Source organism: Lentinus tigrinus (genome assembly GCF_003813185.1).
Source record: "Lentinus tigrinus ALCF2SS1-7 unplaced genomic scaffold L226scaffold_23, whole genome shotgun sequence".
NCBI lineage: Eukaryota > Fungi > Basidiomycota > Agaricomycetes > Polyporales > Polyporaceae > Lentinus > Lentinus tigrinus.
Window position 1 is genome coordinate 122879 of NW_027137932.1, and position 27891 is coordinate 150769.

Sequence of the window (27891 nt, forward strand, 5' to 3'; positions counted from 1 at the left end):
TCTACTCTCGTAGGCTGAACGTTGTGTAGGACAACCGCTAGCGCATCAAGCGCCGCCCCGCCCGTATAGGTTCGTACCTCCGGACGCCCCTCGTCCAATCATCGTCCGCGATCGCGGCCCTCTCGCTGCGGAAAGAGCTTCAGGCAGCTTTGCTCGTCGTTCCCTCGGGACCTCTCTTGTACGTTACAACCGCCACCCAAGACCCTCCTGACCTCCTTTTGCTATACGTCCCGCCCATGCCCAGGCAGTCAGACCTCCACGCACACCCATGACCAGCACGCGTACCTTTTGCAAGGGCTCTCTCGAGGCTCTCGACCCCCCGGGCCCTGCGTATGTGAGTCCGAGTCCGAGTCCTAATCTGACACCCAGCCACGGCTGCAACCTCCGCTGGCGTCGCTTCCGACGTCGACGATCCACCCCGCCAATAATAATGGCTCCAGCCTAGAGGCTGGCCCTCCACCTGATCTGCCCACCTCCATAAGTACATGCGCCGCCACCCTCCACCGTCAGCTTGCGATAGCCTAAGTTAAGTATCTATGCATGCAGTAGCCGCTCCTCGTCGCGCGTCATGCCGCACAACCTCTCCACCTCCCGGGCACACCCCAGCATGTGCCATGTGCGCGCGGCGTGCTGATTGACTACTGCAACACCGCGCCCACTCGGAAACTCACGTCTGACGGCCGCTGATATGAGGTGATGATACCGTACCTATCCAAGTGGCGACCTGAGAAGATGTGTCGATGACAGTACTGATATATCTCTCCTCCACGATGCACGGTGCTTGATGCATGCGCATGCGTATATGCATTATAGTAAGGCAATGCGCTGATGATGATGCACATTGCAGGCGGAATCCCGTCGGAACATACATTCGCGACTTGCAGGCTTTCTAACGGGTCGCGTTCCATGGTCATGCATGTCGTCCGCAGCGCACAGTACTGCAGCAGCCTCACGGTCTGGTGACCAGTGGGACCGTGGTCGCAGTAGCTGGTGATTCTCCCGGGCTCGGACTCGGACTCGGACTCGGACTCGGACTCGGAGACAGAGGCGAGCCCTGTGCTGCGCTGCGCGGAACTCTAAATCAATCCAATCACACCCTTCTCTCCTGCCAATCGCGCACGCCATCGTTCCATCGCACCCTTCTACTGGTCATCACTTATATACTTACTTGGCTACATAAGCACTTGCTTTTACTTACTTACTCATGTGGTCAACATCAACGTCAACGACGTCGGACTCGCACTCGCACTCGGACCCCCCGCTCCCGGGTCGGAACGCCTTGAGCTTGAGCATGATGCATGAACTTTGCACTCTCTGGCTCCTGGCTCCTGGTTCCTGGCTCCATGCTTCCATCATCCATGTCGTCGACAGGTCACAGCGCTGCAAAGTCCACCGTCGACGACACCGCGAGCCACCTCGACAGTGACACCCCCGCTTCATTGCCACCTCCCGGTCCGTCGCGCGCCATTCCCAGTGCCAACTCCAGGTCGCCGATCAAGCATCCCTCTCGCCTGGCCCGCATCGCTCCAATTCTCCAATTCTCCAACAGCGACGCGCCGACGCCTCTGCACCATCATCCATGTGCCCGCCCCGCCCGCCGAACGGCGACAAGGGCGCTCGGTAAGCGCGCGAAGCCTCCGTCGCATTGATGGCGTCCGTTCCTCTGTCATCTGGATTCTGGCAACTCCAGTCTCCACGCCTTAGCGAGTGTTGTGGGTCCAGTGTCCAGTGTCCACCGTCTCCTCTCCTCCATCATGACCCAAACGCCGTCGCTCGAGATGCGCATGACCTGCCGCCTGCGTGTCTCGTCTCATCGTCGCAGTTGCCACCGTTTCAGCTCCCAGTATCCTGCTTCAGGCTTCAGAAGGATACAGTTCATTAATATTGAAATTTGAGATGTATAGACATGGCATGATCATGACTCATGAGACGCACCTTCACTTCACTTCACCATCGCTCGACAGTTCGATGCGGACTCCAGTCTCCGGAGCATGCATGATGCATCCCGTCATTCGTTCCAGCCGTTTTCATATCGATAGGCCCTTCCAAAAATAATGTGCTGATTGTCGGTTGTGGCGGACTCTGGCGGTCCACGAAACTGACGCTGCGGCGGATGATGGGCAGCCATCGCGTAGGCTCGCCAGCGAGCGGAACTGACATTTCGTGATCCGCACTATCCATATAAATTATTCGAAAAGGGCCTATCGATATGAAAACGGCTGTCAACCAACATCCGAGTCCGACGTCGCATCATCGGCTATATACCTATAGACTTCAATACTACATACATATCCGTAAGTTGTAACCCACCATTCAACATTGTGCGGCGGCGCAACAGCAACAGCAACAGCCGTGCACGTCCCTGCAACCCGTGCACGTGCGTGATGCGCGTGGTGTGGCCAAGTAACGCATAACGCAATTATTCGTCCTGAGCCTCGAGTCTTGACAACGCGGCGGTTGAACGTTTAGGCACCCACCCACGGCCACAAACGCCGCAAGTCTCCAGCCTCCAGGTTCGCCCGCACCGCCTGCGCTTGAGCCTCGTTTCTCGCAAGTTGCTGTTCCGGACTCTGCACTGTGCAGCTCGCGGTCGCAAAACACGATCATCTGTGTGGTAGTAGGTCGGGTCCGTCCTTCCTCCCTTTCCTCCTCCCCACCCACCAGTACTAGCGCCAGCTTGGACCTCCTCACAAAAAAATGGCACCTCCTCAAGCTCAAGCTCAAGCTCAACTTGGTCGTGTGCCGCACAGAGTCCAAGTCGATCGTCACAGTCTAGACAAACGGACATACACCACTGGAGTGCCGTCGGGACCGCCAAATCGGTACTATAACCCGCGCCAAGCTAGCGCTGCGGCCCAGCGCGAAACTTTCCACTAATCGTAACCCCAGAAAACGTGGCGCCGTGCCTGTCGGGTTGCCCGACGTCCCCTATTTGGGACTTCCTCTTCAGCTCTCCCGCTCTTCCTCCCTTCCTCCCTTCCTCCCCAGTGCCGACCGATCGAGAGACCGCTCCCGGACCTGGGACCTGATCGTGCGGCCCCCGGGAGAGTGCCAGTGGCTGTGGAGCGGTAACTTGGCTCGTCCACGGAAAGTAAGCACTGTAGATGATATGTAGATGATGCGGGCAGGTCTGACTCGGAGTCTCGGACTCGTTTTTATCTCCTATAGTACTCAACGTCAACGCTGCGGCCAGTTCAACGTTCGACGTTCGACGTTCGACTCACCTCCGTATCCCTAGCCTGGTCGATCGTGCGCGTGATTCGTAGAGCCACGTCAGAGCGGTCTGGACCTGCCAGTGCTCCGAAAACGACGGAGACACCCGTACGCCGTGCTGTACTCTGTCTGGATTCTGTATAGCTCTAGAGCACTCTCCCGGGGCATCCTTGACTGTTAGCCCAGCCTCGCACGACATGGTGAGGCCTGGGACGGTAGACCTTTGAGGATCGACACCTAGCGACGTTTCCTCCGAGTCGAGCGGTCTCACAGGCTCCCCCAATCTGCATTCCGTACCAACGACCACAGGAAGCTAGCTTCTCTCACTAGTAGGCCGATCGAGTCTGGACTCTGCCAGACGGGCACGTTCGCGTGCAAGTATGCAGTATGTACGGTACTTACTAACACCTAGGCTGCGCGAGCCCGTTGCACACGTTCAAGTTCAATGCACCTCCGGGCACGACACGCCTGGCCGGTCCAGAACCGTAAGCTCACGGAGACAGTACTCGAGTACACAGCGTAACGCAGCACAGACACACTGACACAGATCGTTATCTGCGCCACGTCCGAGTCCATGGCCGCGGCTCCCGATTCCGAGCCGCTCCTGTAGACATCCCGGGCCTAAATCCTAATTAGCCCCGTCGTGCTGTCCCGCCCTGCACGCGCTCTTCCCATTATCGTCACTCGTGGGTTTACAGGCACGCACTGGGCAGGTAAACCGAGCCTACGCACAGAACGTTATCAGCAATGATTTAATGGCAGGACTCGGGCCCGGGAGGGGTGTCACCAAGGTGCGAACAGAAGGAACACCGTTCTTTCTCTTGAACATTTAAGCTCTGTACTCTTCACTGCTCGACTAATTACTGCGAACGCTAATGCTACATATTGTTTGACACGACACGACACGACACAGCACAGCACAGACGGTACGGTACGGTGTCGAGGGAGCCCAGGAAAAAAAAATACAACTATGTACATGTACAATACAGTATACAGTATACAGTACCGATCCTGACGAACACAGATCGTTTCTCGTTCTCTTGTCCGTTCCGCTCACAGCCTGACACGTACGTACGTCGCAGCCTCGGGCGAGGAGGGCACGAAGGTTGCCACAGCTTGCGGGAGAGCGATGTGAGACGGGGAGAGTAATGTGAGACGGAGAGAGTGGTGCGTGTTTGGGGGGGTGCTGAGTGCTGGGAACTGGGGAGTGGTGGCGGAGTAGGGGATGGGCGAGTGCACCCGTGAGGCGAGGCCATGAGGGATGGGGCCGTTTTGTGTGTTGTGAGTCGTGAAGATCGACCGAGGTGGTACACGGGGAGGACAGGCAGGAACGGGAATGACAGGGAAAGACAGGGAAGGGGCAGAGCAGGAAGGGGAAGAGAAGGGAGAGGAGGACCGCCCCGGCACCGAGCAAGCGCAGCACTCCAGCCTACACGATGGGATGATAGGAGAGGAGACGTTCCGCCGTCCACGTCCACGTCCTCTTCGAACGCAGGAGGAAAGGGAAGGGGGGGGAGGGGGGGAGGAAAGGGAGGTTCCCCAAACGCCCCGGTGGATCGACGTACGTGCGTGTGCGGAGTTACCGAAGCCGAAGCTCGCCAGGTCAAGTTTCGACGTCGGCAGGGGCCGACACGAACACGCACGCGTGTAGACGTGTAGACGTGTACGGTGCATAGCTGAGCCGTGGACCGTGACCAGGCAGGCTGCAGTAGAGGCGAGACAGGCAGGCAACACGTAAACGCGCACGCCGTCCGTGCACACACGCGAAGCTCGACGTCCGATGCTCAACGTTCAACGGCGCCATCCGTGACCACGACCGCGACCGCGACCCAGGTGCAGAGGGAGGATCGGAGACGGGAATCCCGCGACCGGAGACTGGCGCGAAGGGTCCCAGGACGACGGAGAGCAGCGATAGGCAGTAGTAAGCAGTAACGCGAAAACCGATAGAACCAATACCGTCCAACGCTGAAGCGGGAGCGTGCCCGCGCTAACGGCGCGAGTGTACCCCGTGTCCAGACCAAGGCTGAGACTCTACGGCCGCTCTGCTGCGCCTTCGTCCTTATCCCCGTCCTCGCCCTCGCCCTCGTCCTCGTCCTCGTCCTCGTCCTCGACATGGTCCGCGTCAGAGTCCTCCGCGTCGACATCAATGACGCTCCTCAGACTGGGGGTGGTGGGACTGGGCACGTCGACGTCAATGACGTCGATCTTGACCGCCGACGGCAGCGCCGGCGTCTTCGTCTGTATCTGTACCTGGGCGGAGGCCTCCTCCATCCGTGTGGGTGTGGGTGTGGATGTGGGTGTCGGCACGACGGGCGTTGGGGGTGCGGGTGTTTGCGCGTGTTCTTGGGGCTGGGGCTGGGGCGGGAGCGGCCCCCGCGCACGCGCGTCCGCGTTCGTGCACGTCCCTTTTTCGAGATGGTACTTCAATCCGTTGGGGTTGAGGTACGACTGATGACATCGGCGGAGGAGCGTCGATCAGCATCGCCGCAAGCACGAACGAGGACGGAGCGACGTACCTTCATACAGCCAGGATGCTGCGGGACGGGGCGTCCAAGCGTACGCGGTTCGCGGGAGTGAGGTCCATTTTTGATTTTCGATGTTCGCGCGCGCGGGGTTAGTGGGGCGTGTAGTTTGGCGGTAGCAAATTGCAATCGAGTGTCCGCGTTGATGATAGCACAAGTGGCGGCGACACAAGGCAAAGTGGGATCGAGGGTATCGGGTGGTGAAGATGAACCGAGAGAGAGAGAAACATCCAACAAACGCGTCAGTAGAATGTTCGAACCTCCACAGAGTCCAGACCAAGACACAAAATCACATCCCCGGAGGCACATCGAGCGTACAACCACCCACATCATACCCCGGTGGCCCTGTAGCGCACGCCAAGCGTCCGGGAATGCAGGCTAATGCCCGCGAGCCTGCTACGCCGGGGGGAACGGAGGTGGATATGCACATGAGTATCCATCCCATCAGACCGCGTCTCGCCCTAGCGGCCCTGCTATAATAGCATCTCGCGTCTAGAACTCGGGGCCGAGAACGAAGACGACGTCAGAGCGAGAGACGCACTGGCGTGCATGCACACAGATGCCGTGCGCGGGAAGGACGGTGTGCGTGGAAGTGCGAAGCAGCGTACCCGCGAGGCGCGAGCACGCATGGGACGGGCGCGCCTCGGGACGCGAGGATAAGGGGCAGGCGAGGTCGGGGGTATGGAAGACGAGAACGAGAACGAGACACTCACCGGACACTTGAACTGCTTCTCGCGGCCGTCCTTTCTCCTATGCACCGAGACCGAGGGCGGAGGTGCGCGCTCGGGGGTGCGGACGAGTGGGCGGCTGCGCGCGATGGGGTCGACGCGTGCAGAAGGGCAGTGCTTCGCTGTCCGCTGTGGGCCGACAGTGCGGCGGCGGTCTTTCGGGGTGCCCTCCTGGTCGTCGCGTGGTGGGGGAGGGGTGCGGAGGCGCGGGGCCTGAACGGAGAAGAGGGCAGGGGGCAGACAGAGGGGCTCACCAAGGGATGGGGAGGAGTAGCAGGAAGTGGTGGCGCTGGAGGGGACCGAATGGGGAGAGTAGGTGAGCTCGGGGATGGAGCGGATGCGGGGAAAGTCGATATCAGGGAGGACCCCCGGTGGGCCGAGAATGGGATGGGAGAGAGGTTGGAGCGGGGGGTCGGGTTGGGGATAGCTGATGATATAAGAGGCGTGGGCGCCGGAGGGGCGGGGTTGGGCGTAAACGGGACTGGAGTAGAGAGGGCGGTCGTCGTTGGGGAGGGGGAGGACATGCTCTTCCTCAAAGTGGTCGAGGAGGTGGTGGAGATCAGGGAGATTCTGACCACAGCAGGAGAAGTTGGAGCACTGGGAGAGTGAGCGGGATGGCGATGAGGGACGGATGGAAGGTGGACTCACGAAAGACTGGTCAAAGTTGGAGGAGTCTATGTAGGAGTCGAAGAGGGAGTCCGAGTCCGAGTCGTCGTGAGTGGACGTGGGCGGCATGTGTCTGGACGAAGGGATGAGCGATCAAGTAAGCGGGCAGCGGAGAGAGGAAAGACTGACAGCTCGTAGGGGAACATGCTGGACGTCTGAAGGAGGGGACGGGTTTGGGTGGTGAAGGAGTCGGTTATAAAGCGGGTGGGCTGGATAGTAAGGAAGGTTAGGGAGGAGTTGGACGTCGGACGGAAGATGGAAGAGTAAGAGATCGTCGGGGCGGAGATGACGGATTATAAGACTTGGGAGAGAGCAGACGAGAGTGGCTACGAGGGCGATCACGGGTGGCCTGACCCGTTCCTTCCATCGCCGAGGATCCCACACCGACACGAATGCACTCCGCCCGCCCTGGAGTCGCCTCCTGCCACGCGAACCGTCCACTGGCCTATCGCCCGATATGGAATGCCACCTTCCATATTGCGACACCGCGATCGTGTGCTAGCGTCGCGCCGCTCAATCTCGGGCGGGCTTCGAGCAGCGTCGGCCGTGCGCTGTCAACGACGCCTGCATCAACGACGCCTGCAAATCTGCCCCGCGACTGGTTCCAAGCGCAGAGTGACAGCAGCCGAGGGTGCAACGTATCTCCCCTGCGAAACACATCCCATCCTCGGTGCCCTCCATCCTAACTTCGGCCTTCGCGCCAGCCCAAAGGACGCCGCGCGTGGGGACGCTCTCCTCGAATACCGCCACCCAACAGCACCAGAGCGGATCCCATACACGTACCGCGACGCGCGTGCCCATATGTGCATCCATCACAAGGCCTCTCCGTGCCAGATATAGCCCGAGATAGTCGGCACACGACCCGCGCACTCGCAACTCTCCTCGCCCTGCACAAACCGCGTCCCGAGGGAGCAGAGCCTACCACAGCCGACGTACCTTTTTCCTGTCGCCAGTCAGCTGGCTGCTGCACGACCAGACCAGTCGATCGCTTGGGTCACTCGTCACTGGTTACTGGTCACCTGTGGAGTTGCGAGTAAGCGTCGAGGGAACAAGGTTACGCAGAAAGCGGATTCCAGGCAGCGAGTTCGAGGTTATACGCCATGCCGTGGCAACGAGCAGCACACATGGCGGAAAGAAGCAAAGTTCGACGCCTCGGCGTCTATGTCACGGTATCGCGTTTCGCCTCCGGTCTCCACACTCGAGACCGTCTCCGAGTCACTGGCCGCGACCGCGACCGTCCCAGGTCCCCCCTCGACACCGGTTGCTTTTCATATTTATGCTGCTAATTTCGCGAACTAGTCGCCTTCTAGAGCCAATCGGTCTCCTCCAATCCGGTCGTGCGACACCACTCCGACGACAACCTTTCCGAGCTCGGGTGGATGCAGTACTTCGCCGACGTCTATGTCCTCATGGTCAGGATGCCCAGATGACCTCGGTCGGGCAGAAACTAACGTTTAGAGTAGTAGGATGGAAGTGCTTCCCTCCCGAGTACTGGAACGGATCCGAACTTCAAGTAGGAACAGTCAAGTACTACACTACAGTAAGTACCGATCAGCACACCGTCAAGTTGACCGTTAGTAGTACCAGCGCACACCCTCAAGCTCAACGCCTCACTCATCCCGGGTTGTTGTATACCACTCGTCCGCCCAGCCCCATATACTTCCGACTCTAAATCGTCCGAACTACCCCGCAGTGCTGCGGCCCCTCCTCCATCGAGACGTACCCCGACCCCCGCCCCTCGCCCCTACCTCCTTTCGCTAGCTCAGGCTCAGGCCTCAGGCCCCGGCCCCGGCCCTACTGAGGCTCGTCCCGTCCAGCACGCCGCGCCGCGCCGCCGCCGTAGACCCCGTCTGCTCCGTCGGGCGGGGCATCGTGCGGGCGGGGGCGGGGGCGGGGGTGGGTTCCGCAGGCCCAGCGCGAGAGTCGAGAGTCGAGACTACATACGTGTGAGCTCGATCGACGATCATGTCGTCCTCGTCCTCGTCGTACCTCTCCTCCTCGCCTAGCCTCCTCGCCTAGCCTCCTCGCCTCCTCGCCTCCTAGCCTCCACGCCCTAGAGCGGTCAGTCGTGACCGGTGAGCCCCGTTCCCTTGCCTTAGAATGTGGAATGTGATCTGGGACCCGGGGAGACGTCCTCCCCCCCCCGCGCCCCTCCCTGGTGAACATTCGTCAGGATCACCGTGACATGTACAGGGGTCTGCACTGTTACTGTATGTAGCTGATCCTCGGGCGGGACAGCGACCAGGCGGAGTCCGAGCCGAGAGCCGAGACTCGAGACTCGTCACTCGTCACTCGACGGGGCAGCATGTCGCCGCGCCGGGCCGCCCAAACTATGTACTCAGTACTGGTCGGTCGCCAACTGCCGACCGAACTGCTGGTGCTATGTACTATACTAGTTGCTCGAGTGCTTGTCGGGCTCAGCCAGTTGTGGTCGGAGCTGAGCGCTGAGCGCTGGCCGCAACGGTGAACCACTCGCTCCCGGCCTCAACCTCAACCTCAACCTCAGTGAACGCCGAACGCAGACCAGAGGGCGCTGGCACTGGCACTGGCACTGGCAGGAATAACCCAGGTCCTGAGTCCTAAGTCCTGAGTACTGAGTCCGGAGTCCGGAGTCCGGGAGTCTGCAGTGAGCAGTGAGTGTGCTTGAACTCAATGTTCATGGGAACTTATGTATGGGAGAGTCACGGTCCTAAGGCGTTCTTCGAACTCGCTATAGGACCGGCGTGCACGCAGCACCGCCGTTCGTCACAAGAAAACGACAACGATTGCGTGTCCGTGCTGTACATGACAACTCGAAGGAACGAAGGAAGATCAGAGCTGCTTAGTACCGGGTATCTATAATGCTTCCAATCGCGCTTGTTATCCGAGAGTGACAGTGCTTTCCTCACAGTCGCGCGCGGTCTTTCGATCTGACGTTTCGATATTCGGTATTCAGCTGAGGAAGCCTTCCATTACGCCGGTGCCATCCATGCCGATGAGGATGACCCGCGGGATTTGGACGAGAGTCATGGATGGTCGACAGGCCTCGAAGGTGAAAACAATGCATTGAACATAGCTAGGAGGAACATATCGCTGATACTACTCCTTACAGACGCACCCTCCATGCTGTACTTCCGTCAGCGGCGACCCCTCGCGTCTGAGGTGCTTCGTCCGTTCCATACCAGGGCCATGGCCAATTCTGAATTATCGCGAAGTAGAGCTGACATGCTGGTACGTCGGATTGCCGTCATGTTGCTCAACTATGCTCATATAGGCTGGAAAGCATGTGGTGTATTTACGCCCATGTGTCTACCTTTGAAGTTGAAGTGCTCTCGGCGTACTTGAACCGACTTCGTCGACGCAGCTACTCGACTCTAGACTTCCTTCCTTCCTTCGACTCGTATCGAAGAGCTGGTGGAATTATGAGTCAATCCCTCACCGCGGGTGCGAACCCACTTCAGTTTACACTCTCTGTTTAAACACCCATTGACCTTCCGGTCGGGTTCTTCTCTCAACCTGGACTATAGCAAAATGAAGATTGACGGCTCAAGCGCGTTGTTTCCTCGTGATCTCGTATCAAACATAATCGGCACCGCCACTATATCGCGCCCTCTCACGACGAACCGTCAACTTCGCGTTGGACGCTGCCAGGCGTCGACGTGACGTGCGGGGGCTATATAGTCACCCGTTCCCCTCAATGCCTTCCCCCGCCCCCCTTCGCCTCTGCTGGGGTGGGTCGCACTCTGCATCGCCGCGCTGAAAAGCCGCCCTCCGGACTCAAGAAGAAGTCGTCCGGCACGGACACGATACCCATCAAGCGCACCGATCCCGCAGCTATCCCTGCAGCGGTGTTTCCTCCTGCTGCGGCTGCATCTTCCGGTGTCCGTAGGAGCGCACGGTTAGCAGAGAAGCAGTCGCAGGTCAGTATCTCACCATACATCTCGTAGTCTCATCGGTCCCGCTCAATCTGCTGCAGCGCTAGCTGTACGCTCTCCACCCAGCGCGACGTTCACTTCGACGGATGGTGACTGTGCGGGGATTCGCATACCGCAGCACCCGCATGCTTACCGCAGCCATTGACTTGTACCGCAGGTCGCACGGACCATGTGCGCTAAATCGAGAGCTGTACTCGAGTACATAAGGCGGGCATCTCGGTTGTTACTAGTCTTCGACTTGCTCTATCATCTACCCTCAGCCAAGCATGGACCTTCTCTCCCTCAACGACGATGTCCTTCTCGCAATCTTTGGGCACTTGTGTGGTGAAGATGCACTGAGTGTCTCCCTCACCTCAAAGCAACTGTACTGGCTCGCCGGACCTCGGATTGCCTCGGACATCGCATGCACGAGCCCTGAGGCATTACGACGACTTCACGCCTATCTCCTCTCGAGTAGTATTCGCGGCACTCCTCGGGCGAGATTTGTGGAAAAATTTGTCATACGCATTCATACCTTCCACAGCGAACCCGACCACAACCAATACTACGCAAACTTTTCGCAGGTGTCTCTCCTCGGAGACATCCTGCTCCAGGCATCCAACATACGCGAGCTCTACTTCGATAGACTCCATCCGTGCCTCGAACGTGATCCACGCATTGCGCATGCGATACGATCTCTCACCAGTCTCGAAAAGCTCGACTTGTTCGTCGTCGCGGATGCTTCCCTCTCTATCTTCGATCTCCTCACGGCCTCGACAAGCTCTCCTACCTCAACCTATGCTACTATCTTGCAGACGACCCAGTCAAAGATCAGACGAAGTCGCTGCAACCGCTCATCCCCATCCTTCCATCTTTCCGCCACCTTCACACCCTCGCGATATGCTATTTCGAACCGACAGCGCGTCTTCCTCGAGCGGCGAGACTTTCAATGCCCTCGCTCCCATCGATCAGGGTCCTAGATCTATGTAAAGTCTCTACCCCGGCCCTGGACCTGGTGGATCTGTGCCCCAACCTGTCCGATCTCACGATCTCGCTCAGCTCGGAGGGTGGCGAACGGATAGTTATCGAGGGTCCGAAGTGGCCTCCTCTCCGCCAGCTGATGGTCGAGGAGCTTGACGAGGTTCGCTGGTTTCCCAAGCGCCTCCGCACTGTGGACCAACTCCAGATATGTGGTCGCATCCGACTGAACTCGGACACCTCCGCAGACGGAGCCATATCGCCAAAGGAACGGCTGCTCGAGCTCCTCCGAGACACGTCTCCAGTCGGTCTTTACATGTGCATTGAGCTGTCCGGTCAGTTTGAACAGACTTCAGGCTTCTGGAGCGATGTGGCTCGCGCGGCTCCACGCCTCCGTTCCCTCGAACTGCAACTCCGCCGGCCACGGACTGAGGATTGGGATGACTATTCGTGGGTGGTCAGTACCAAATTCTTCTGTCTTCGGATTCGTCGCCCTAACAAACTCTTCAGAGCGAACTCCCCCATGCCCTTCGCTCGCTGCAATTGAAGTGTCTCCGAGTGCTTGTTCCGCACGAGTTGCGAGTCCGATGTTTCTTGGACTTACAGACGTGGGCAGAGAAGAGGGCACCCGACCAGGAGGAGGAGATCAATCGCGTCAAGGCCCTGGCTGCGCTGCCACCCCTGGTTGTCCACACTTTCCCTTCGCTGCGATATCTGTCTGTCGGAGATGCGGCACCCAACATGGACCTATGGTGGGGCCTTCCTCTTGACCCCGTCGTCTCTGCACTGCAAGTAGACGAGAAGGCGGTCGAATGGGAGTGGGACTTCCTGAGGCATCTAATGGTGATCAGGAAGCAGCGTTGGTGGCGGGTCGTCGATGGTCCTCAAGGGAGAGAGCTTGTGGAAATCACGTCGGGGGAAGGGGAAGCGGCGCAGCGAGAGATCGAGACCGTGACCCCAATTGAAGACAACACGCATTGAAGGCGAGTCGCCACGTACATCTTACTTCCTATCCTTCCGGTCACCCGAGGTTCTGTATTGTAGAAGTTGTCGCATCGCTCGCTCGGTGAAGTTATCTGCATGTACTCGTACACAGCGATGGTGCAGGGACGAATCTGAAATGAAGCCGTCGTAATTCGTAAGGGCTCGTGCATACGATGTGTGAGTCAATCCGAGGTCCAGCGAGCTCGTACACTCGCTTGGAGGAGAGAGCTACATCACTGGATCGACCATGCAAGTGCGCAAAGATGGCGAGGAGTACGTCATCGTCGAGGGAGAGAAGGTCCATGCTCAGCTGAGGGAGGACAGTGATGGTGCAAGTCGAAGACGAGTAACAACCGAGACGCCCCGCCTTATGTACGGTTCTACATAGCTTAAACGCACATGGTCTGATCACGTCCGTGCTGCGGTAAGTATGCGAATGCGCACCTGCGGTAAGTATGTGAATACCTGCGAGATGCGAAGGCCCGGAGACAACGGTTAGAGTTTCAAGTAAGGACAAGTCCCGCTCTCGCTCTGAGGAGTTAACGAATACACTTCCTGTTCTAGGTCTGGGTTCAACTGCAAGCGCATATCTCTATTGGAGCAAACCTGCCCATCCGCACACGGAAAATATTGCGAGCGAGCGCTCGCTCGCTCGCTGGCTCACGAAATCCGACAATCTCGTTGCGGGGACTCACCGCCGTATGTAGACATCCACGCAAGCCTGCGGCGCTCCCTGCGCTGCGACGGCCAAGCGCGATGATCAGAGCACGTCAAGTCTCGACGGATGCTGATTTGGACAATACTTGAGAAAACGGGTGGAACGGGGATCCGACCGCAATTTCGCGTTGTCCATAACTGCTGACGCGGTCCGAATATATCATACATATCACTAGTCATACAGTGTTTTCAGACGCCGCACTACTGCTGTTCCAACTTACAGAGTCTCATGAGGACGAACAATCAACTTCGTTCCACTGACCTTGCCCTGCTTCAGCCGCTCTAAACCTTCCGGGATACCTGCGAGGCCTTTCGGCAGTACCTCAACTCTGTTCGGCTGGCAGATGGGCACGTAGTCAGCGACACGTCGAATGAAGACATGTGGGGCACATACCACAACGACCCCAGTCCGAAGCCAGCCCTCAAGATGGCTACACAGCTCCGCCGCAAGCTTCCTGTTGGACGGGGAATACATGCTCCCGAAGACTTGGATGACCCTCTTCCCGTCCGTCTTCACCTTCTTGTCCTCCGGGATCGAAACGGTTTGCACGAGCAGGAGCGTGCCGCCCGGGGCGAGAGCTTCATACGCGAGCACCTGCGTGTCTTTTTCCGAGATGGTGTCGTAGACGTACTCGACAGGCTTGCCATCAGCAATGTCCCGGACCTCCTGCAGGACGTCCGCAGGCGGGAGCGAGCGGTCGATGACGTGTGTTGCTCCGAGAGACTTGAGCAGGGCCTCGTTGCGCATAGATGCGGTGGTGATGATGGGAGAGTGGCCGGACAGTTTCGCCAATTGGATCGCTATGCGAGTCGTATGCATATGAATGTCAGTTTGACGCTATGCAACATCCACCTGCTGATGATGCGTACCGTATTGCCCGACAGACGAAGAACCGCCGAGGATGAGGGCTGGCTTTCCGGCGAACCTGGTTGTGCCGTCTTGTTCCCAAGGAGCTGGCCACTTCGCAGACTTAGCCTCCGGGTGGTGACCCCACAAGCCGGTGGCTACTGTAGCGAAGGTGAGCGGGATAGATGCCGCCTGGTCGAAGGATATATTCTCCGGAATCTAGGAAACGTCAACATCGGGACTGATGCGAATTTAGCGATCGAATGCGCACCTTTATAGCAACGTCCGCAGAGGCGAGGCAGTACTGCTGGAATGTCGCGTGGGCGTTATCAAAATTGCCCTGGAAAGCGCTGCAGAAGAAGTCAGATGTCTGTAAGCGTATATACTAATAGTAGTCCGTGAGCATGAGGCGTACATCTTGTCGCCTTTGGCTAAGCTCTTCACTGCACTGCCGACTTCTTCAACGATTCCGGCAGCGTCGGAGCCGGAGATGAAAGGATAGCTCTGTACAAAGATCCCATACGTCTGGATCTTCCAGTCGAGCGGGTTGAGTGCGGTAGCAATGATTTTGACGAGGACCTCCTGTGATCCAGGAGTGGGGACGTCGGTGACTTGGACCTCCCAATCTCCCTGTTTGACGGGGAGGACAAGGGATTTCTGGGATGGCATGGTGGTAAGGGTAACTGAAGAGAGAGAAAGGGGATTGAAGACGACAGTGGAACACTCACCAACTGATATTTATACACTGCAAGACTGAGACTCTGGCCTGAGCGAGACTGGCCGCTCATGCGTCATCATTTCTTCTGTTCCCGTCGTAAGCGTCATGGTGCTCTGGGTTGCAGGAAGCTCTTGCAAGAATCGTCAAATATCGACAGTGCCTTGGGCGCCGGTTCTTCAACAAGTTAGTAGTACTGTATGCAGATCATGAGACATATCACATATGCAAGATGCTGTCGTCCGTGGACGGTGTACTGCGGGCACTGCTGCGTACCTCAACTTCCATATGGCAAAAAAGAAGACCGAACACCGAGATTGTAGTCAATCACATACTAGTGGAACGACCCGTCGGTAGCCTCAGGATAGTACAGAATTTGCATATGATGGAGGAGGATGTAACCTGCACAGTGCAGGCTGAGGCTGCCAAGCTACGCACGAGCGCTCATACACCCGTGCTTCTTGAGTCTTGACCTCAACCGCCGTGACCTCGCCGGGACGACCAACAACCACCTGAGCCTATTCTTGCGCTGGAAGGTCGTGCTGCTATACGGCGACCTTATGGCGACTCATCAGACCATCCCGCTGGCTGTAGCCATCTAACTGATATCGTGAGTCTCCCGTGGTCGCTGGGCAACATCTCGCTGGAGCGCGAAGGGACGGATGTGACTGAGAAGTGCGAGCTGGAGGATGCGGGGGGTAGAGAGGAAAGAGACATAGAGAGAATATGGCTCATAAACGCGTTGGATGCTGTCCGGGTTGGACGGCTGATTCTCGACGTAGGCTTCAGGGTGGTACGTTCATGACCATTATGCTAGCAGCCGCTCTCAAGATATGTAGTCCGTTGTCGATAGGGTTGCGTGTGGTTGCCTATACATACAGCCTGCACAATGCAATGGCGTCGTTAAGCTTCATTTGAAGACTGCAGCATCGCTAGTAAGTTGGCGTACACCGATCAAATGATCATATAGGATCCTCTCCCCCTGCCTCCCCATTCAAGGAGTCTTCGTCGAGTCGAAAGGTCGTGTCAATACGGAGAGCAAGTTACCGGCAGGAGAGCGTTCGAGTGCTCTCTGCGGGAACCTTCTCGTCTTCTCGTTCCGGTTGGCAAACATGTAGGCGTTCTGGCAGCCTGGTGGGGCTCGCGATGACGACGGACCTGGGGACCCGGTGAGCGTGTCGACTCAAGCAGATGCAGTGAGTGTGCTTCAACTTATGCAAGAGTGCAAGGTGCTCTAATAACTCGCTACAGGGCCGGTGTACACCGTTCATCCCAAGAAAACGATTGCATATCCGTGCTATCCACTATCATTCGAACGAAGGTCAGAACTGGTTATGTACTCTGCTTCAACCTCGCTTGTCATCCGAAGTGATGTTTTCTTCAGTCGCGCACTGCCTTTCGATCTCCAACAGGGCCCACATCCACAGTAAGGCACGCAGTCATGTACAGATGACTGAGCACGCCTTGGTTCCCGTAGTGGATGTACGTGGATGCGAGCGTGTTCATCTTACCCACCTCGGTCACCCAGTAGACTGGACGGCGGTTGCCTATTGCTATGTCCGCTGACGACGGCCTGAAGTCGGCATCGACCTCCTCCATGATCACGCCGTTGTGGTATGTCACCATCTCGTCCACTCGGTCGTATACCTCCACGTCGGAGATCTGGATCGCCCGATCGAGGAGGACCGGCTCATCGTCCTTCTCCCCCGTGTCGCCTAAGAACTTCAGCTGGGGCTTCAGCCCAAGTGCCTCGCAGGCGTCGAACAGTGCAAGATCGCTGCCCTTCAGGAGGGCGGGAAGTGCCGCGAGCGGATCCTTCTTGTCGACAGCCATATCCCAGGTACGAGGGAACGGGTATGCATGCCGCAGTCCGAACCCGAGCGTACCGCCCTCCGGGAGGAGCGCCTTGTCCTCCAAGGCTTCGGCCAACACGCGGCCTACGCCGGTCGCATTGACGTTCAAAGGTTGGAGGATGTTAAGGCTATTTGACTGCGTGCCGGTGACTTTACGGTCTGTCTCCGAGTTGCCCCAGTACAGGTTGTACGTGATGGTGATGCGGTGGCCCGACGTGACAGTGGTGACTTCATGCTCGACGTCGCTGAAGAAGGCGGCATACGCGACGTGGTTGGCCGTGCCAGCGAGGAGCTTCGCAGAGTCGAACGTCCATTCATGCTCGTGGTGGCGGAGGATGAGATTGCCACCGACGTGCGATGTGGGAAACACGACGACGAGCGAACCGAACATGGTGCCGCTGGTCGGTGTGTCGGTATGGGACTTGAAGAACGCGCCTTCGCCTGTCGGGTGCGTACATGAAAGTCAGTCAGGGGAACTCAGAACAGGCGCTGATACTCACCGTACACGTTCAGCTTGTAGAGCTCAGCCCTGACACTGCGGCGCGACTTGTCGCCAGACAGGAGACTCGAGCACACGATGTCAAGCAGACCGGACTTCACGACGTCCAGCCGGACGACGAACTCGCTCGTGTCCATCTTGCCGGCCTTACGGTACGTCTCGTCCAGTACGGTCTCTGTGTTCCTACCGAATGCTGCGGGCTCGCACGCAGACTGAAGTGCATCCAGAGCCTCATGGCTGCTCGCGGCGCTGCTAAGGCGGATAAATCTTTACACAAGTCCCGCAATCAGCATGACAGCAGTTATGGGCTCAGAGGCGTACGCACTTTGCATTCTCCTTGCCATAGTACAGCTCGAAGGAGTCAGATGGCAACTCAAAGGTGCCGCCACAGTACGGCAGGCTTTGAGCCAATGTCTCTCTCAAGCGATCAAGGGCGGGGATGGCAGTCATGGCTATTGGGATGGTGGTAGTAGCGGTTCAAGCCCGTCCACGATTGCCCCCAACTCATATTATCTAGGAATATCATCCGTCACATCCCCTCACCTTCTCATTGGCAGGGTCGGCGCGGAACGGACTGCGAACACACCTAAGGATCGTACATCTTTACATGTATTCCCAGCCTGTCCTTGTTGGGCGAAGGTTGTCTGACTCGAGACTACCAACTGCAGGTAGTATGAGAGAATACAATCTACCCAGAGATGCATAATCGGGTATTGTGCACGCTCACCTGACGTAAAATTCGGTATCGCTGTTGGGGTGTGGTAGCAACACGCCCGACCCATGATCTCACTTAACCGCTCTACCGATCTGAATTATTCACTGAATACCCCCGGTGTACGAGTACATGCAGATAACTTCACCGAGCGAGCGATACGACAACTTCTACAAGACGTAACCTCGGGTGAGCGGAAGGATGGGAAGTAAGATGTACGTGGGCGACGCGCCTTCAGTGCGTGCTGTCTTCGATCCGGGTCACATTCTCGACCTCCCGCTGTGCCGCTTCCCCTTCCCCCGACGTGATCTCCACAAGCGCTCTCCCATGAGGACCATCGACGACCCGCCACCAGCGCTGCTTCCTGATCACCAACAGATGCCTCAGGTAGTCCCACTCCCATTCCACTGCTTCCTCGTCCACTTGCAGTGCAGAGACGGCGGGGTCGAGAGGAATGTCATCCCATAGATCCATGTTGATTGCTGCGTCTCCGACGGACAGGCATCGCAGCGAAGGGAACGCGTGGACCACCAGGGGCGTCAGTGCATTCAGGGTTTTGACGCGATTGATCTCCTCCTCCCGGTCCCGTGCCTCATTAGCTGCCTCCGCCTCTCTATCCGGCACACGTGGCCGGTGTCGTTGCTCAGGCAGAACAAGAACTCGGAGACATTGCAACGGCAACGAGCGAAGCGCGTTGGGGAGTTCGCTCTGAAGAGTGTGTTAGAACGACAGATACGGCGACAAGAATTCTGTACTTACCACCCATGAATAATCATCCCAGCTATCCTCAGTCCGTGGCCGGTAGAGTTGCAGTTCGAGGGACCGGAGGCGTGGAGCTGCGCGAGCTACATCGCTCCAGAAGCCTGAAGTCTGTTCAACCTGACCAGACAACTCCATGCACATGTAAACACCGACTGGAGACGTGTCCCGGAGGAGCTCGAGCAAGCGTTCCTTTGGCGACATGGCTCCCCCTGCGGTGGTCTCCGAGTTCAGTCGGATTCGACCACATATCTGGAGTTGGTCCACAGTGCCGAGGCGCTTGGGAAACCAGCGAACCTCATCAAGCTCCTCGACCTTCAGCTGGCGGAGAGAAGGCCACTTCGGACCCTCGATAACTATCCGTTCGCCACCATCCGAGCTGAGCGAGATCGTGAGATCGGACAGGTTGGGGCACAGATCCACCAGGTCCAGGGCCGGGGTAGACACTTCACATAGATCTAGGGTCCTGATCGATGGAAGCGGAGGTCTCGCGGCTCGAGGAAGACGCGCTGTCGGTTCGAAGAAGGATATCGCGAGGGTGTCAAGGTGGCGGAAAGAAGGAAGGACGGAGACGAGCGGTGGTAGTGACTTGGTCTGATTTTTGACTGGGTCGTCCCCACAATAGTAGCACAGGTTGAGGTACGAGAGCTTGTCGAGGTGGTGAGGGGTATCGAAGATAGACAGGGAAGCATCCGCGACGACGAACAGGTCGAGCTTGTCGAGACTGGTGAGAGATCGTATCGCATGCGCAATCCGTGGATCACGTTCGAGGCACGGGTGAAATCTATCGAAGTAGAGCTCGCGTATGTTAGATGCCTGAAGCAGGATGTCTCCGAGGAGAGACGCCTGCGAAAAGTTTGCGTAGTATTCGTCGTCGTCGGTGTGGCCCGCAAACGTATGAATGTGTATGACAAATTTCTCCACAAACTTCGCCCGAAGAGTGCCGCGAATACTCGAGAGGAGATAGGCGTGAAGTCGTCGTAATTCCTCAGGGCTCGTGCATGCGATGTCCGAGGCAATCCGAGGTCCGGCGAGCGCGAACACATGCTTTGAGGTGAGGGAGATATTCAATGCATCTTCACCATACAACTGCGCAAATATGGAGAGAAGGATGTCGTCGTTGAGTGAGAGAAGGTTCATGCTCAGCCGAGGGTAGATGATAGTGCAAGTCGAAGACTAGTAACAACCGAGACGCCCGCCTTATGTACGAGTACAGCTCTAGATTTAGCGCACATGGTCCGATCACGTCCGTGCGACGCCTGCGGTACAGTATGCGAAGTCAATGCCTGCGGTAAGTATGCGGGTGCTGCGGTATGCGAATGCCCGCATAGTCAGCATTCGTCGAAGCGAGGATTGCGCTAGGTGCAGAGCGTACAGCTAGCGCAGTAAATTGAGCGGGGCGATGGGACTACGAGACGTATGGCGAGATACTGACCTGCTACTGCTTCTCTGCTAACCGTGTGCTCCTACGGACACCGGAAGATGCAGCCGCAGCAGGAGGAAACACCGTAGCGGGGATAGCTGCAGGAGCGGGAGGCTTCATGGATGTCGTGCCTGTGCCAGACGACTTCTTCTTGCGTCCGGAGCGCGACTTTTCAGCCCGGCGATGCAGAGTGCGAGCCATGCCAGTAGGGGAGGCGAGAGCTTGGGAGAAACGGGTGGCTATATAGTCCCCTCGCGCTGAGTTCACGTCGACGTCTGACAGGGTTCAACACGAAGTTGGCAGTTCGTGAGAGGGCGCGATATAGTGGCGGTGTTGATTGTATTGATACGAGATCATGAGGAAACAACGTGCTCGAGTCATTCCGTAAGTGAGACCTTCATGTTGCTATAGTTCAAGTTGAAACCAGACGATCAATGGGTATTATAAAAAAGAGACCATAAGCTGGAATGTGTTCGTACCCATGCTGAGAAGTTGACTCATTATTCCAGCTCTTCGATACGAGTCGAAGGAAAGAAGTCTTGGATCAAGTGGCCGCGTCGACGAAGTCGGTTCAGGTACGAGAGCACTTCAGCTTCGAAGGTAGACACACGGGCGTAATTGCACCGCATGCTTTCCCGCCTATATGAGCATAGTCGAGTAACATGACGGCAACCCGACGTACTGGCATGTCAGCTCCACTCCGCGATAATTGAAAATTGGCCATGGCCCTGGCATGGGGTCGCAATCTAGAGACCAATACCCCCACGGACGAGGGGCCTCGCCGGAAGCGAGGAGTGGCCGCTGATGGAAGTACAGCGCGGAGGGTGCGTCTGTAGGGAGTAGTATCAGCGATGTATTCCTCCTCATATGTTCAATGCAGTGTTTTCACCTTCGAGGTCTGTTGACCGAACATGACTCTCGTTCAAATTGCCCAGGTCATCCTCATCCTCATAGGTGGCACCGGCGTAATGGAAGACTTCCTCGACTGGATTCCGAAACATCAGACAGTTCAGCCAAGGCGAGGAGAGTGGATGTACTTACACAATACGATGTCATGGAGTGGGATGCCATGCTCTTCAGCAACCGATTCGGCATGGTTCCAGAAAAAGTCGTGGTATTCGCAGTCGTCGGGTAGTGTCCGAACAACAGCGATCTCGTCGACCTCTCCATCGCGATGGAAGGTGTGACTGATTTATACGAGTCAAAAGCCGTCGTGAAAACAGGTCGTATGATGGGCTTACGCGACCATGTCTTCAGGCCAAGGGTAATCTTCCGCCGGTCTCCAGTCATCTCCGGTTGGTCGCTTGAGAAAGAAAGTAGACATCTTCCCTGTCGGCTTGACTAGATCATAGATGTGACCAAGCCGTATGAAGGTCTCAGCGGTGCCGTCTCGTTTGATGTATCCGTAGTCGCCCCATTGCGCGGAGACCTCCGTCCGGAACGTGTGTGATGCCCATATGTTCCCCAAGTCGGATTTGATGAAAGGTTCGACGTCAATCGGACCGTTTTGCTTTCCTATGCTCGATCGCAACAGCGAGAGAAGGGAGGAGGCGTGTAATGCGACGTCGTCGTCGTTCGCGAAGTCTGCACCCGGCTCTGTAATAGTTACTAGAGCATAAATGAAGGACACTCACCCTCTCCTGGTGAGAGCGCACCATATTCCTGAGAGATAGCTGAGTACTAGTAACAAGTTGAAGTAGATGGGACAATCACCTCATCGCATATGGTACGCAGACGTGATTGGAAGCAGCCCAAGTTAGACTCCTCGAAGTCCGAGGCATCGATTATGAGCCTGCCCTCCTCGTTGAGCATGGCGGAAGGGAGGCAGCGATCATGACTGTGACACTGACTCCGTTCCTTGAGCGCTGGTGAAACAATCAAAATGGGGAGGTTAACTCACATCGCTGACGGGGAGCCCCAGTTCGTCGAGATAACGGAAAGCTTCCTGGGGCAATAAGCATCAGCTTGTTGCATGGGGCGCACTGGACGCAAGGAATGTTACTTGGTAGTCAACAATCTGTCTCCTGGTCAGCATCTGAAGTTGGAAAGCACAGCTGGACACTTACGTGCTGCAGCCACAGAAGGATGCGGCTCAACGTGTCTTTTCCTCGGAATTGTTCCATGAGCGGCACTACTCCTGCAAAGGTTGAGCTCCACGGACCACCATTTGGAATCCTCGCAACGTTAGCATCCGTACCTGCATCCATGACATAAAACCTCTCATTCAACGATGGATGAGAGTAACCTAATACTTGCGCGATGTACGGATGATGGCTAGATGAGGATACATGAATACTCGGAACCCGTGCTATGTTTGACAGTACATACATATTCGGATAGTACGATATCAGCGCATTGTAGTCGGGCTAGCATTGGGGAATCGTCAATAGTCATACAACTTGGTATGCAGACGCCGCACCTGGTCCAACCTGCTCTGTCGTATCGTGCGTACAACCACGGTACGCCCATCCCACTTCCCTTGCCATTCCTGACCGACATCGTAGCAACCTACCCGATACGTCCCTCGGACCTTGAGACAACGCAGGTCACTCCATCTGAAGAGACGCAACTGAAGAAATGTTAAGTAGAGCGGACTTGCTCTGTTATGGGCCTGACCCACCTGTGAATGGTCGTCATACATGGCCTGTTTCTCCATCTTCGCACGAAGGGCAATCAGACAGGCCGTCTACGGGGATAATCAGTACAAGGCATTTCCCGAGTCACTAGTAGTCACTCACATCGAATGCACGCCAAGCACTATCGAGCGCGTCGATGTGATCGTCCAAGATAGTCGCAATAGAGGCCCTATGCAAGAAACGATCCAGCGCCGTGCGGCGAAGCTGTCTCTCGACATCACCTCGAATACGAGAGATCAATCTGTGTGCAAGGTCGGAGACAGTATAAGATAATGCAGACAATAGACACACCCATGAAGCTGAATGAGGCTGGATCGCAAGGTCTCGTCAATTGCCTGAGGATCCGACTCGATGGACTTCTCAATATGCAACGACAGCTCTGCTGCCCGCCTGGCGAGTCGAACATAACGCTCCTTATCCCCGGTCGCGCTCTGTGATCTGCAATGAGCATTTCTCGCAGTCTCGTACCTAAGCTAAAAACCCACCTCCACAGCTCTGGCGAGTCCAAGCACCGAGCCGAAGATGACGCTGAGGAAGGGCACATTGACGACAACGTTCGAAGCCGCTTGTAATACCTCGAGGGCGCAGATGGCGTTGGCCAGCGCATCGCCTGAGGCAAAGTTCCTGGAACGACGAGTCGACCGCATAATTGGGGGATAATGCGGAGACACCAAGGTGAGTGGAAGGCGACAAGCTGGCAAAATGGGAGGAAGACCTGCACGAGTACGTACAGCCATTGCACAGCTTTCTCTCGCAACGTGTTGGCGCGCCCTCGGTGGGTTCTTCTCCTCCTCCTCAACGTTACAACCCCCTCCTCCGCAGCATCCAAGGAGTGGTCAATACTTGATAAACACGGTGGTCGACAAAGACGTACGATAGGTCTCTAGCATACTCTGAGATCATACTCATAGCCGCGCCCCATACTATATCCGCGTGGACTGACTCCTACAAGGGTTATCATTCTGTCCGAGTTGATCGTGTGGGACCCTTGGTGCTTGAACTGAGAATACGCCCGGAGATCTCTCGAACCTGTATCCCATTGGGCCAACTGCGGCTCGACGGTTTGACGCAATCCACTCTTCGCAACCGAGGACTCTGGCTAGCGCGCTTCTAGGTTCAGGAATCAACATGTCTTGTAGCAAGTCGCAGATAGAGGAATTGCAGACCTTTACTAACCCGGAGAGTCGAGGGAGGGAACCGAGTTCATGTTGCCAGACGAGGTGACTGGTGAGCACTGAGTCTGGATACAGGATGTGCACCGACATGCATTCCAGCGACCAACACTGCACGAAGAACTCTCACATACCTCAAGACAGGTCGTAGACCCACTCATACAACCACGCAATTGAATGAAAGTTTAAGAAAAAATTGTATCTACGCGGTCAAGCCTGCTGCGCCGTCGTATCCGTAACAGCAGCGTCCGAAGTGATATCGGACACCTGCTGCATCCACATGCTGTAATACAGCCCTCCTGCACGCATCAGCTCCTCGTGCGTGCCCTGCTCCACAACCTGGCCGTCTCTCAGGACAATGATGAGGTCTGTCGAGATGCCGCATGAGATACACGAGACGGAGCGCTCGGAAGGACAACAGAGCTTACCAGCTTCGACGACGGTGCGGAGACGATGCGCGATGAAGATGCTCGTGCGCGCCTTATCCTGGAGCAGGTTGTTCACGTTCCGCATGAGCTCCGTCTCCGTGTGCGCGTCCAAGGCCGAAGTCTACCCCAGCACAATCAGTCAAACACTTGACCCCGCAAGCGCAGAAACTCAATACTCACCGCCTCGTCGAAGAACAGGATTGGTGGATCCTTGAGGAGCACCCTCGCAACAGCAAGACGCTGCTTCTCACCACCCGAGAGCATCAGCCCGCGCTCTCCCACCTTCGTGTTGTACTTGTCCGGCAGACGCAGAATGGCCTCGTGCACGTGCGCCTTCCTCGCAGCCTCGTACACCTCCTCGTCCGACGCGTCTAGCCGGCCGTACCGGATGTTCTGCAGCACATCAGAGTGGAACAGGGGGGTGTCCTGCGGGACGACTCCGATGGCGCTGCGGAGCGACTTGATCTGCAGGTCGCGGACGTCCTGGCCGTCGACCAAGATGCGACCGGACGAGGGCTCGTAGAAGCGGAAGAGCAGTCGGAAGACAGTCGATTTGCCGCACCCCGAGGGTCCGACGAGGGCGACTTTCTTGCCAGCGGGGATGGTGAAGGAGAGGTTGCGGAAGATCGGACGGTCAGGGTGGTATCCGAAGTTGACGTTCTCGAACGTGATGGCTCCACCGCGGAGTTCGAGCGGGCGTGCATCTGGCTTGTCCTGTAGGGAGGTTAGCAGAAGTAGTGCCGTGAAGAATGGGCAAACCCATACCTTGGGTGGCTGGTTCTGCGTAGTCAGGTTGAACAAGACCTCCATGTCAAGGAGACTCTGGCGCATCTCGCGGTAAATGGTACCGAGGAAGTTGAGCGGAAGGGACAACTGGAAGACGAGCTGGTTGACCATGACCAAGTCTCCGACCGTCATAGTGCCTAGCGAGGGGCCGGTCAGCTGCACGCATCCTGTTATATCAAGAGCGGCATACCGTTGATGACTCCCTGTGCAGCGAGGAACATCATCATGGTGAGCGCACTGGAGAAGATGACATTCTGGCCGGAGTTCAAGTACGCCAACGAGGTGGAGATCTTGATCGACGCTTTCTCATAGGCCGAAAGGTGCTTGTCGTACTGCGCAATTTCATACTTCTCGTTGTTGAAGTGCTAATACCCATTTGAATGTGAGTGCGCTGTGATGACATGCCGAGTTTAGAGACTTACCTTCACGGCTTCGTAGTTGATCAGTGAGTCAACCGCTACCGTTGCGGCCTTGTTGTCCGCGGAGTTAGCCTCACGACGGAACCGGGTCCTGTGTGCTGCGTGAGGACACGTCCATCCCAGTTTCAAAATGGACTGACCTCCATGATGTAGTCCGAACGGTAAACCAAGTATATGCAGCCATAGTCACTACAGTGATCGCGGCATAGTCCCATCCGAACTTGTATGTCTGTCCGTCCCTTCACATTTAGACAGACACACCCAGTTGAAATGTGTTTTGCTCACAAGAATTCCGCAGACCAACGAAATCTCAAGCGCAGTGGGCACTATCCGGAATATAATGGCCGATAGAATGAACGTGATGCCTCTTCCTGAACATGAGTTGAAGACCTCACGGCAAGCAAAAGGAAGAGACGCACTTCGTCCCCCGGTCAATCGCACGGGTCAAGCCACCAGTCTGACGGGAGAGGTGGAACTTGAGGTCCAGGTTCAGTAGATGCTCGAATGTTTCCCGCGCGACCTTGCGGACAGCGTGTTGTCCGACGCTTGCGAAGGTCGCATTCAGCAGCTCGCCGCATAGTGTTGCGCCGATGCGCGCCGCACCATCTTCCTTCACGCATGAGAGTTGCAAAGACAGGTGTGCTCAGAAGAACTCACAGCCAAGGATTAGTGACCCCGCGACGACCCATGCAGTGGATACCGTATGCACGTCGAGGTTGAGTGCATCGATGACTTGCTTGAACAGCAAAGGCACTTGCACATTCAAAAGCTGTAGAGTCTCCTGTGTTACACTTCGACGTCGATGTCTGTACTCTTGCAGACGCACCTTGCCCGAGATGAGCAGCCCAAACCCAAGCACGACGCGTCCACGCGTCTTCCAGTCATCCTTCGGCCACAGGTTCTGCGTTAACTTCTTGATGATATTCCAATCCCTCTTCCGCTGCTCCCGCTGCGTTATGTGCACCGCATCTCCTCCAAGGTCTTGCTTAGCAGCTTGCTTGGCTTTCGGAGCTGCCGGCGGCTGCGCGGATGCAGGCGAGTCGGTCTTCTGCGGTTGCTGCGCTAGGTGCTGGTAGAGACGGATGCTAGGAGAGTTCCTCAACCCAAGTGTTGTTCGTTGTGAACGTGAGGAAGCGAAGATGGGGGCGTTAACTCGCGAGACGGCTCGTGTGCCGAGATTCCGGGAGAGAGAGGGCGAGACCGCAAGCCTGATGGGGTTGGCCAGACACTCGCGACAGACGAACGCGGCCATCTAGCGGTGCGCGCGCAGCTTTCGAGGCCTTTCAGCAGACGTGAGGAGGAGGTTAGGAAGTAAGATGCATGAGAGTGTGTTCCGAACACTTTGCGTGCATGCGCACCGGCACCGTACTCTGGCGTGCTTTGGCGCGAGGTCCTGCGAGTCATCTTATCAGATAAGATGTGATATTTGCGTGCAGACGAACGTTGTTCGCACCGAGAACATTAATCCATGTTTGGCAGCGCAACATGTTGATAAAATTGTAGCAAAAGACTGACTTTTGCCGCGATTTTGCGAGCAGCATCCTGGTAGCAACATAGTAGCCACAAATGGAATTATCCGGGGATGTTGTTTTGATTCTGCGAGGTCCAACAACATCAATGTTGTCAAAATGTTGCTTTTTGCAGCATTTTGAATTCCGCCCCGCCCAACTTCCAAGATTTTGTGAGGATTTTGGGGGTGCAAACATGTCCGCAACAACCTGAATTTTGCTCGGGGCGACATCCAGATTGGCGCCCGATGGTGTTGTTACTTTGTTGCGGCAAGCATAACGTTGTCAACAATGAAGATGCTTTTTGGCATGTTGCTGCACGCAAAATTAATTACAACAGACCACATGTTTTCAGCATGTTGCATCCCGCAAATGGCCAAACAACAATGTGAAAATTTTCAGATTATGGCTACCATGTTGCTGCCAGGATGCT

General features: G+C 56.6%; 12 protein-coding genes across 12 annotated transcripts; 5 read left to right on the plus strand and 7 right to left on the minus strand.

The window, feature by feature from the left end:
- The first annotated feature begins 1337 nt into the window (after positions 1 to 1337).
- Positions 1338 to 1979, plus strand: L226DRAFT_537196 (uncharacterized protein). The gene is made up of 2 exons (XM_067681278.1): positions 1338 to 1858; positions 1936 to 1979. Exon 1 carries the CDS (start codon positions 1359 to 1361, stop codon positions 1647 to 1649), a length of 291 nt encoding a protein of 96 aa, XP_067532940.1. The 5' UTR covers positions 1338 to 1358; the 3' UTR covers positions 1650 to 1858; positions 1936 to 1979.
- A 2076-nt stretch (positions 1980 to 4055) lies between these two features.
- On the minus strand, positions 4056 to 5145 carry L226DRAFT_152861 (uncharacterized protein). The gene has a single exon (XM_067672458.1). It carries the CDS (start codon positions 4885 to 4887, stop codon positions 4267 to 4269), a length of 621 nt encoding a protein of 206 aa, XP_067532941.1. The 5' UTR covers positions 4888 to 5145; the 3' UTR covers positions 4056 to 4266.
- Positions 5107 to 5999, plus strand: L226DRAFT_152827 (uncharacterized protein). Its single transcript, XM_067672456.1, has one exon. It carries the CDS (start codon positions 5326 to 5328, stop codon positions 5788 to 5790), a length of 465 nt encoding a protein of 154 aa, XP_067532942.1. The 5' UTR covers positions 5107 to 5325; the 3' UTR covers positions 5791 to 5999.
- Positions 6000 to 6019: 20 nt separating this feature from the next.
- Positions 6020 to 7458, minus strand: L226DRAFT_152849 (uncharacterized protein). Its single transcript, XM_067672457.1, has 3 exons — positions 7259 to 7458; positions 7112 to 7202; positions 6020 to 7060 (listed from the first exon to the last, which is right to left on the minus strand). The coding sequence occupies exons 1-3, from the start codon at positions 7273 to 7275 to the stop codon at positions 6209 to 6211; spliced, it is 960 nt and encodes a 319-aa protein (XP_067532943.1). The 5' UTR covers positions 7276 to 7458; the 3' UTR covers positions 6020 to 6208.
- Positions 7459 to 8314: 856 nt separating this feature from the next.
- L226DRAFT_152901 (uncharacterized protein) lies at positions 8315 to 8862 on the plus strand. Its single transcript, XM_067672460.1, has 2 exons — positions 8315 to 8541; positions 8593 to 8862. The coding sequence occupies exons 1-2, from the start codon at positions 8406 to 8408 to the stop codon at positions 8799 to 8801; spliced, it is 345 nt and encodes a 114-aa protein (XP_067532944.1). The 5' UTR covers positions 8315 to 8405; the 3' UTR covers positions 8802 to 8862.
- A 1971-nt stretch (positions 8863 to 10833) lies between these two features.
- On the plus strand, positions 10834 to 12185 carry L226DRAFT_152896 (uncharacterized protein). Its single transcript, XM_067672459.1, has 2 exons — positions 10834 to 11028; positions 11085 to 12185. The coding sequence occupies exon 2, from the start codon at positions 11310 to 11312 to the stop codon at positions 12000 to 12002; it is 693 nt and encodes a 230-aa protein (XP_067532945.1). The 5' UTR covers positions 10834 to 11028; positions 11085 to 11309; the 3' UTR covers positions 12003 to 12185.
- On the plus strand, positions 11972 to 12981 carry L226DRAFT_573123 (uncharacterized protein; the record flags this gene model as incomplete). Its single annotated transcript, XM_067684788.1, has 2 exons — positions 11972 to 12457; positions 12511 to 12981. The coding sequence occupies 2 exons, from the start codon at positions 11972 to 11974 to the stop codon at positions 12979 to 12981; spliced, it is 957 nt and encodes a 318-aa protein (XP_067532946.1).
- An 813-nt stretch (positions 12982 to 13794) lies between these two features.
- On the minus strand, positions 13795 to 15240 carry L226DRAFT_537198 (GroES-like protein). Its single transcript, XM_067681279.1, has 5 exons — positions 14964 to 15240; positions 14820 to 14898; positions 14572 to 14767; positions 14096 to 14502; positions 13795 to 14038 (listed from the first exon to the last, which is right to left on the minus strand). Exons 1-5 carry the CDS (start codon positions 15215 to 15217, stop codon positions 13919 to 13921), a joined length of 1056 nt encoding a protein of 351 aa, XP_067532947.1. The 5' UTR covers positions 15218 to 15240; the 3' UTR covers positions 13795 to 13918.
- A 1315-nt stretch (positions 15241 to 16555) lies between these two features.
- L226DRAFT_614840 (uncharacterized protein) lies at positions 16556 to 18065 on the minus strand (the record flags this gene model as incomplete). Its single annotated transcript, XM_067686697.1, has 3 exons — positions 16556 to 17557; positions 17617 to 17867; positions 17941 to 18065. 3 exons carry the CDS (start codon positions 18063 to 18065, stop codon positions 16644 to 16646), a joined length of 1290 nt encoding a protein of 429 aa, XP_067532948.1. The 3' UTR covers positions 16556 to 16643.
- A 496-nt stretch (positions 18066 to 18561) lies between these two features.
- On the minus strand, positions 18562 to 20226 carry L226DRAFT_546932 (uncharacterized protein; the record flags this gene model as incomplete). Its single annotated transcript, XM_067682455.1, has 2 exons — positions 18562 to 19035; positions 19087 to 20226. The coding sequence occupies 2 exons, from the start codon at positions 20224 to 20226 to the stop codon at positions 18562 to 18564; spliced, it is 1614 nt and encodes a 537-aa protein (XP_067532949.1).
- A 783-nt stretch (positions 20227 to 21009) lies between these two features.
- On the minus strand, positions 21010 to 23799 carry L226DRAFT_561843 (uncharacterized protein; the record flags this gene model as incomplete). The annotated part of the gene is made up of 16 exons (XM_067683461.1): positions 23631 to 23799; positions 23437 to 23576; positions 23248 to 23386; positions 23130 to 23195; positions 22929 to 23078; positions 22838 to 22875; positions 22576 to 22783; positions 22513 to 22526; positions 22410 to 22455; positions 22223 to 22354; positions 22144 to 22171; positions 21751 to 22093; positions 21551 to 21696; positions 21399 to 21494; positions 21192 to 21339; positions 21010 to 21148 (listed from the first exon to the last, which is right to left on the minus strand). Exons 1-16 carry the CDS (start codon positions 23790 to 23792, stop codon positions 21010 to 21012), a joined length of 1995 nt encoding a protein of 664 aa, XP_067532950.1. The 5' UTR covers positions 23793 to 23799.
- A 603-nt stretch (positions 23800 to 24402) lies between these two features.
- On the minus strand, positions 24403 to 27285 carry L226DRAFT_537204 (P-loop containing nucleoside triphosphate hydrolase protein). Its single transcript, XM_067681280.1, has 11 exons — positions 26777 to 27285; positions 26608 to 26719; positions 26370 to 26556; positions 26236 to 26317; positions 26091 to 26179; positions 25954 to 26041; positions 25722 to 25896; positions 25511 to 25668; positions 24926 to 25459; positions 24746 to 24866; positions 24403 to 24685 (listed from the first exon to the last, which is right to left on the minus strand). Exons 1-11 carry the CDS (start codon positions 27200 to 27202, stop codon positions 24528 to 24530), a joined length of 2130 nt encoding a protein of 709 aa, XP_067532951.1. The 5' UTR covers positions 27203 to 27285; the 3' UTR covers positions 24403 to 24527.
- Positions 27286 to 27891: the final 606 nt, after the last annotated feature.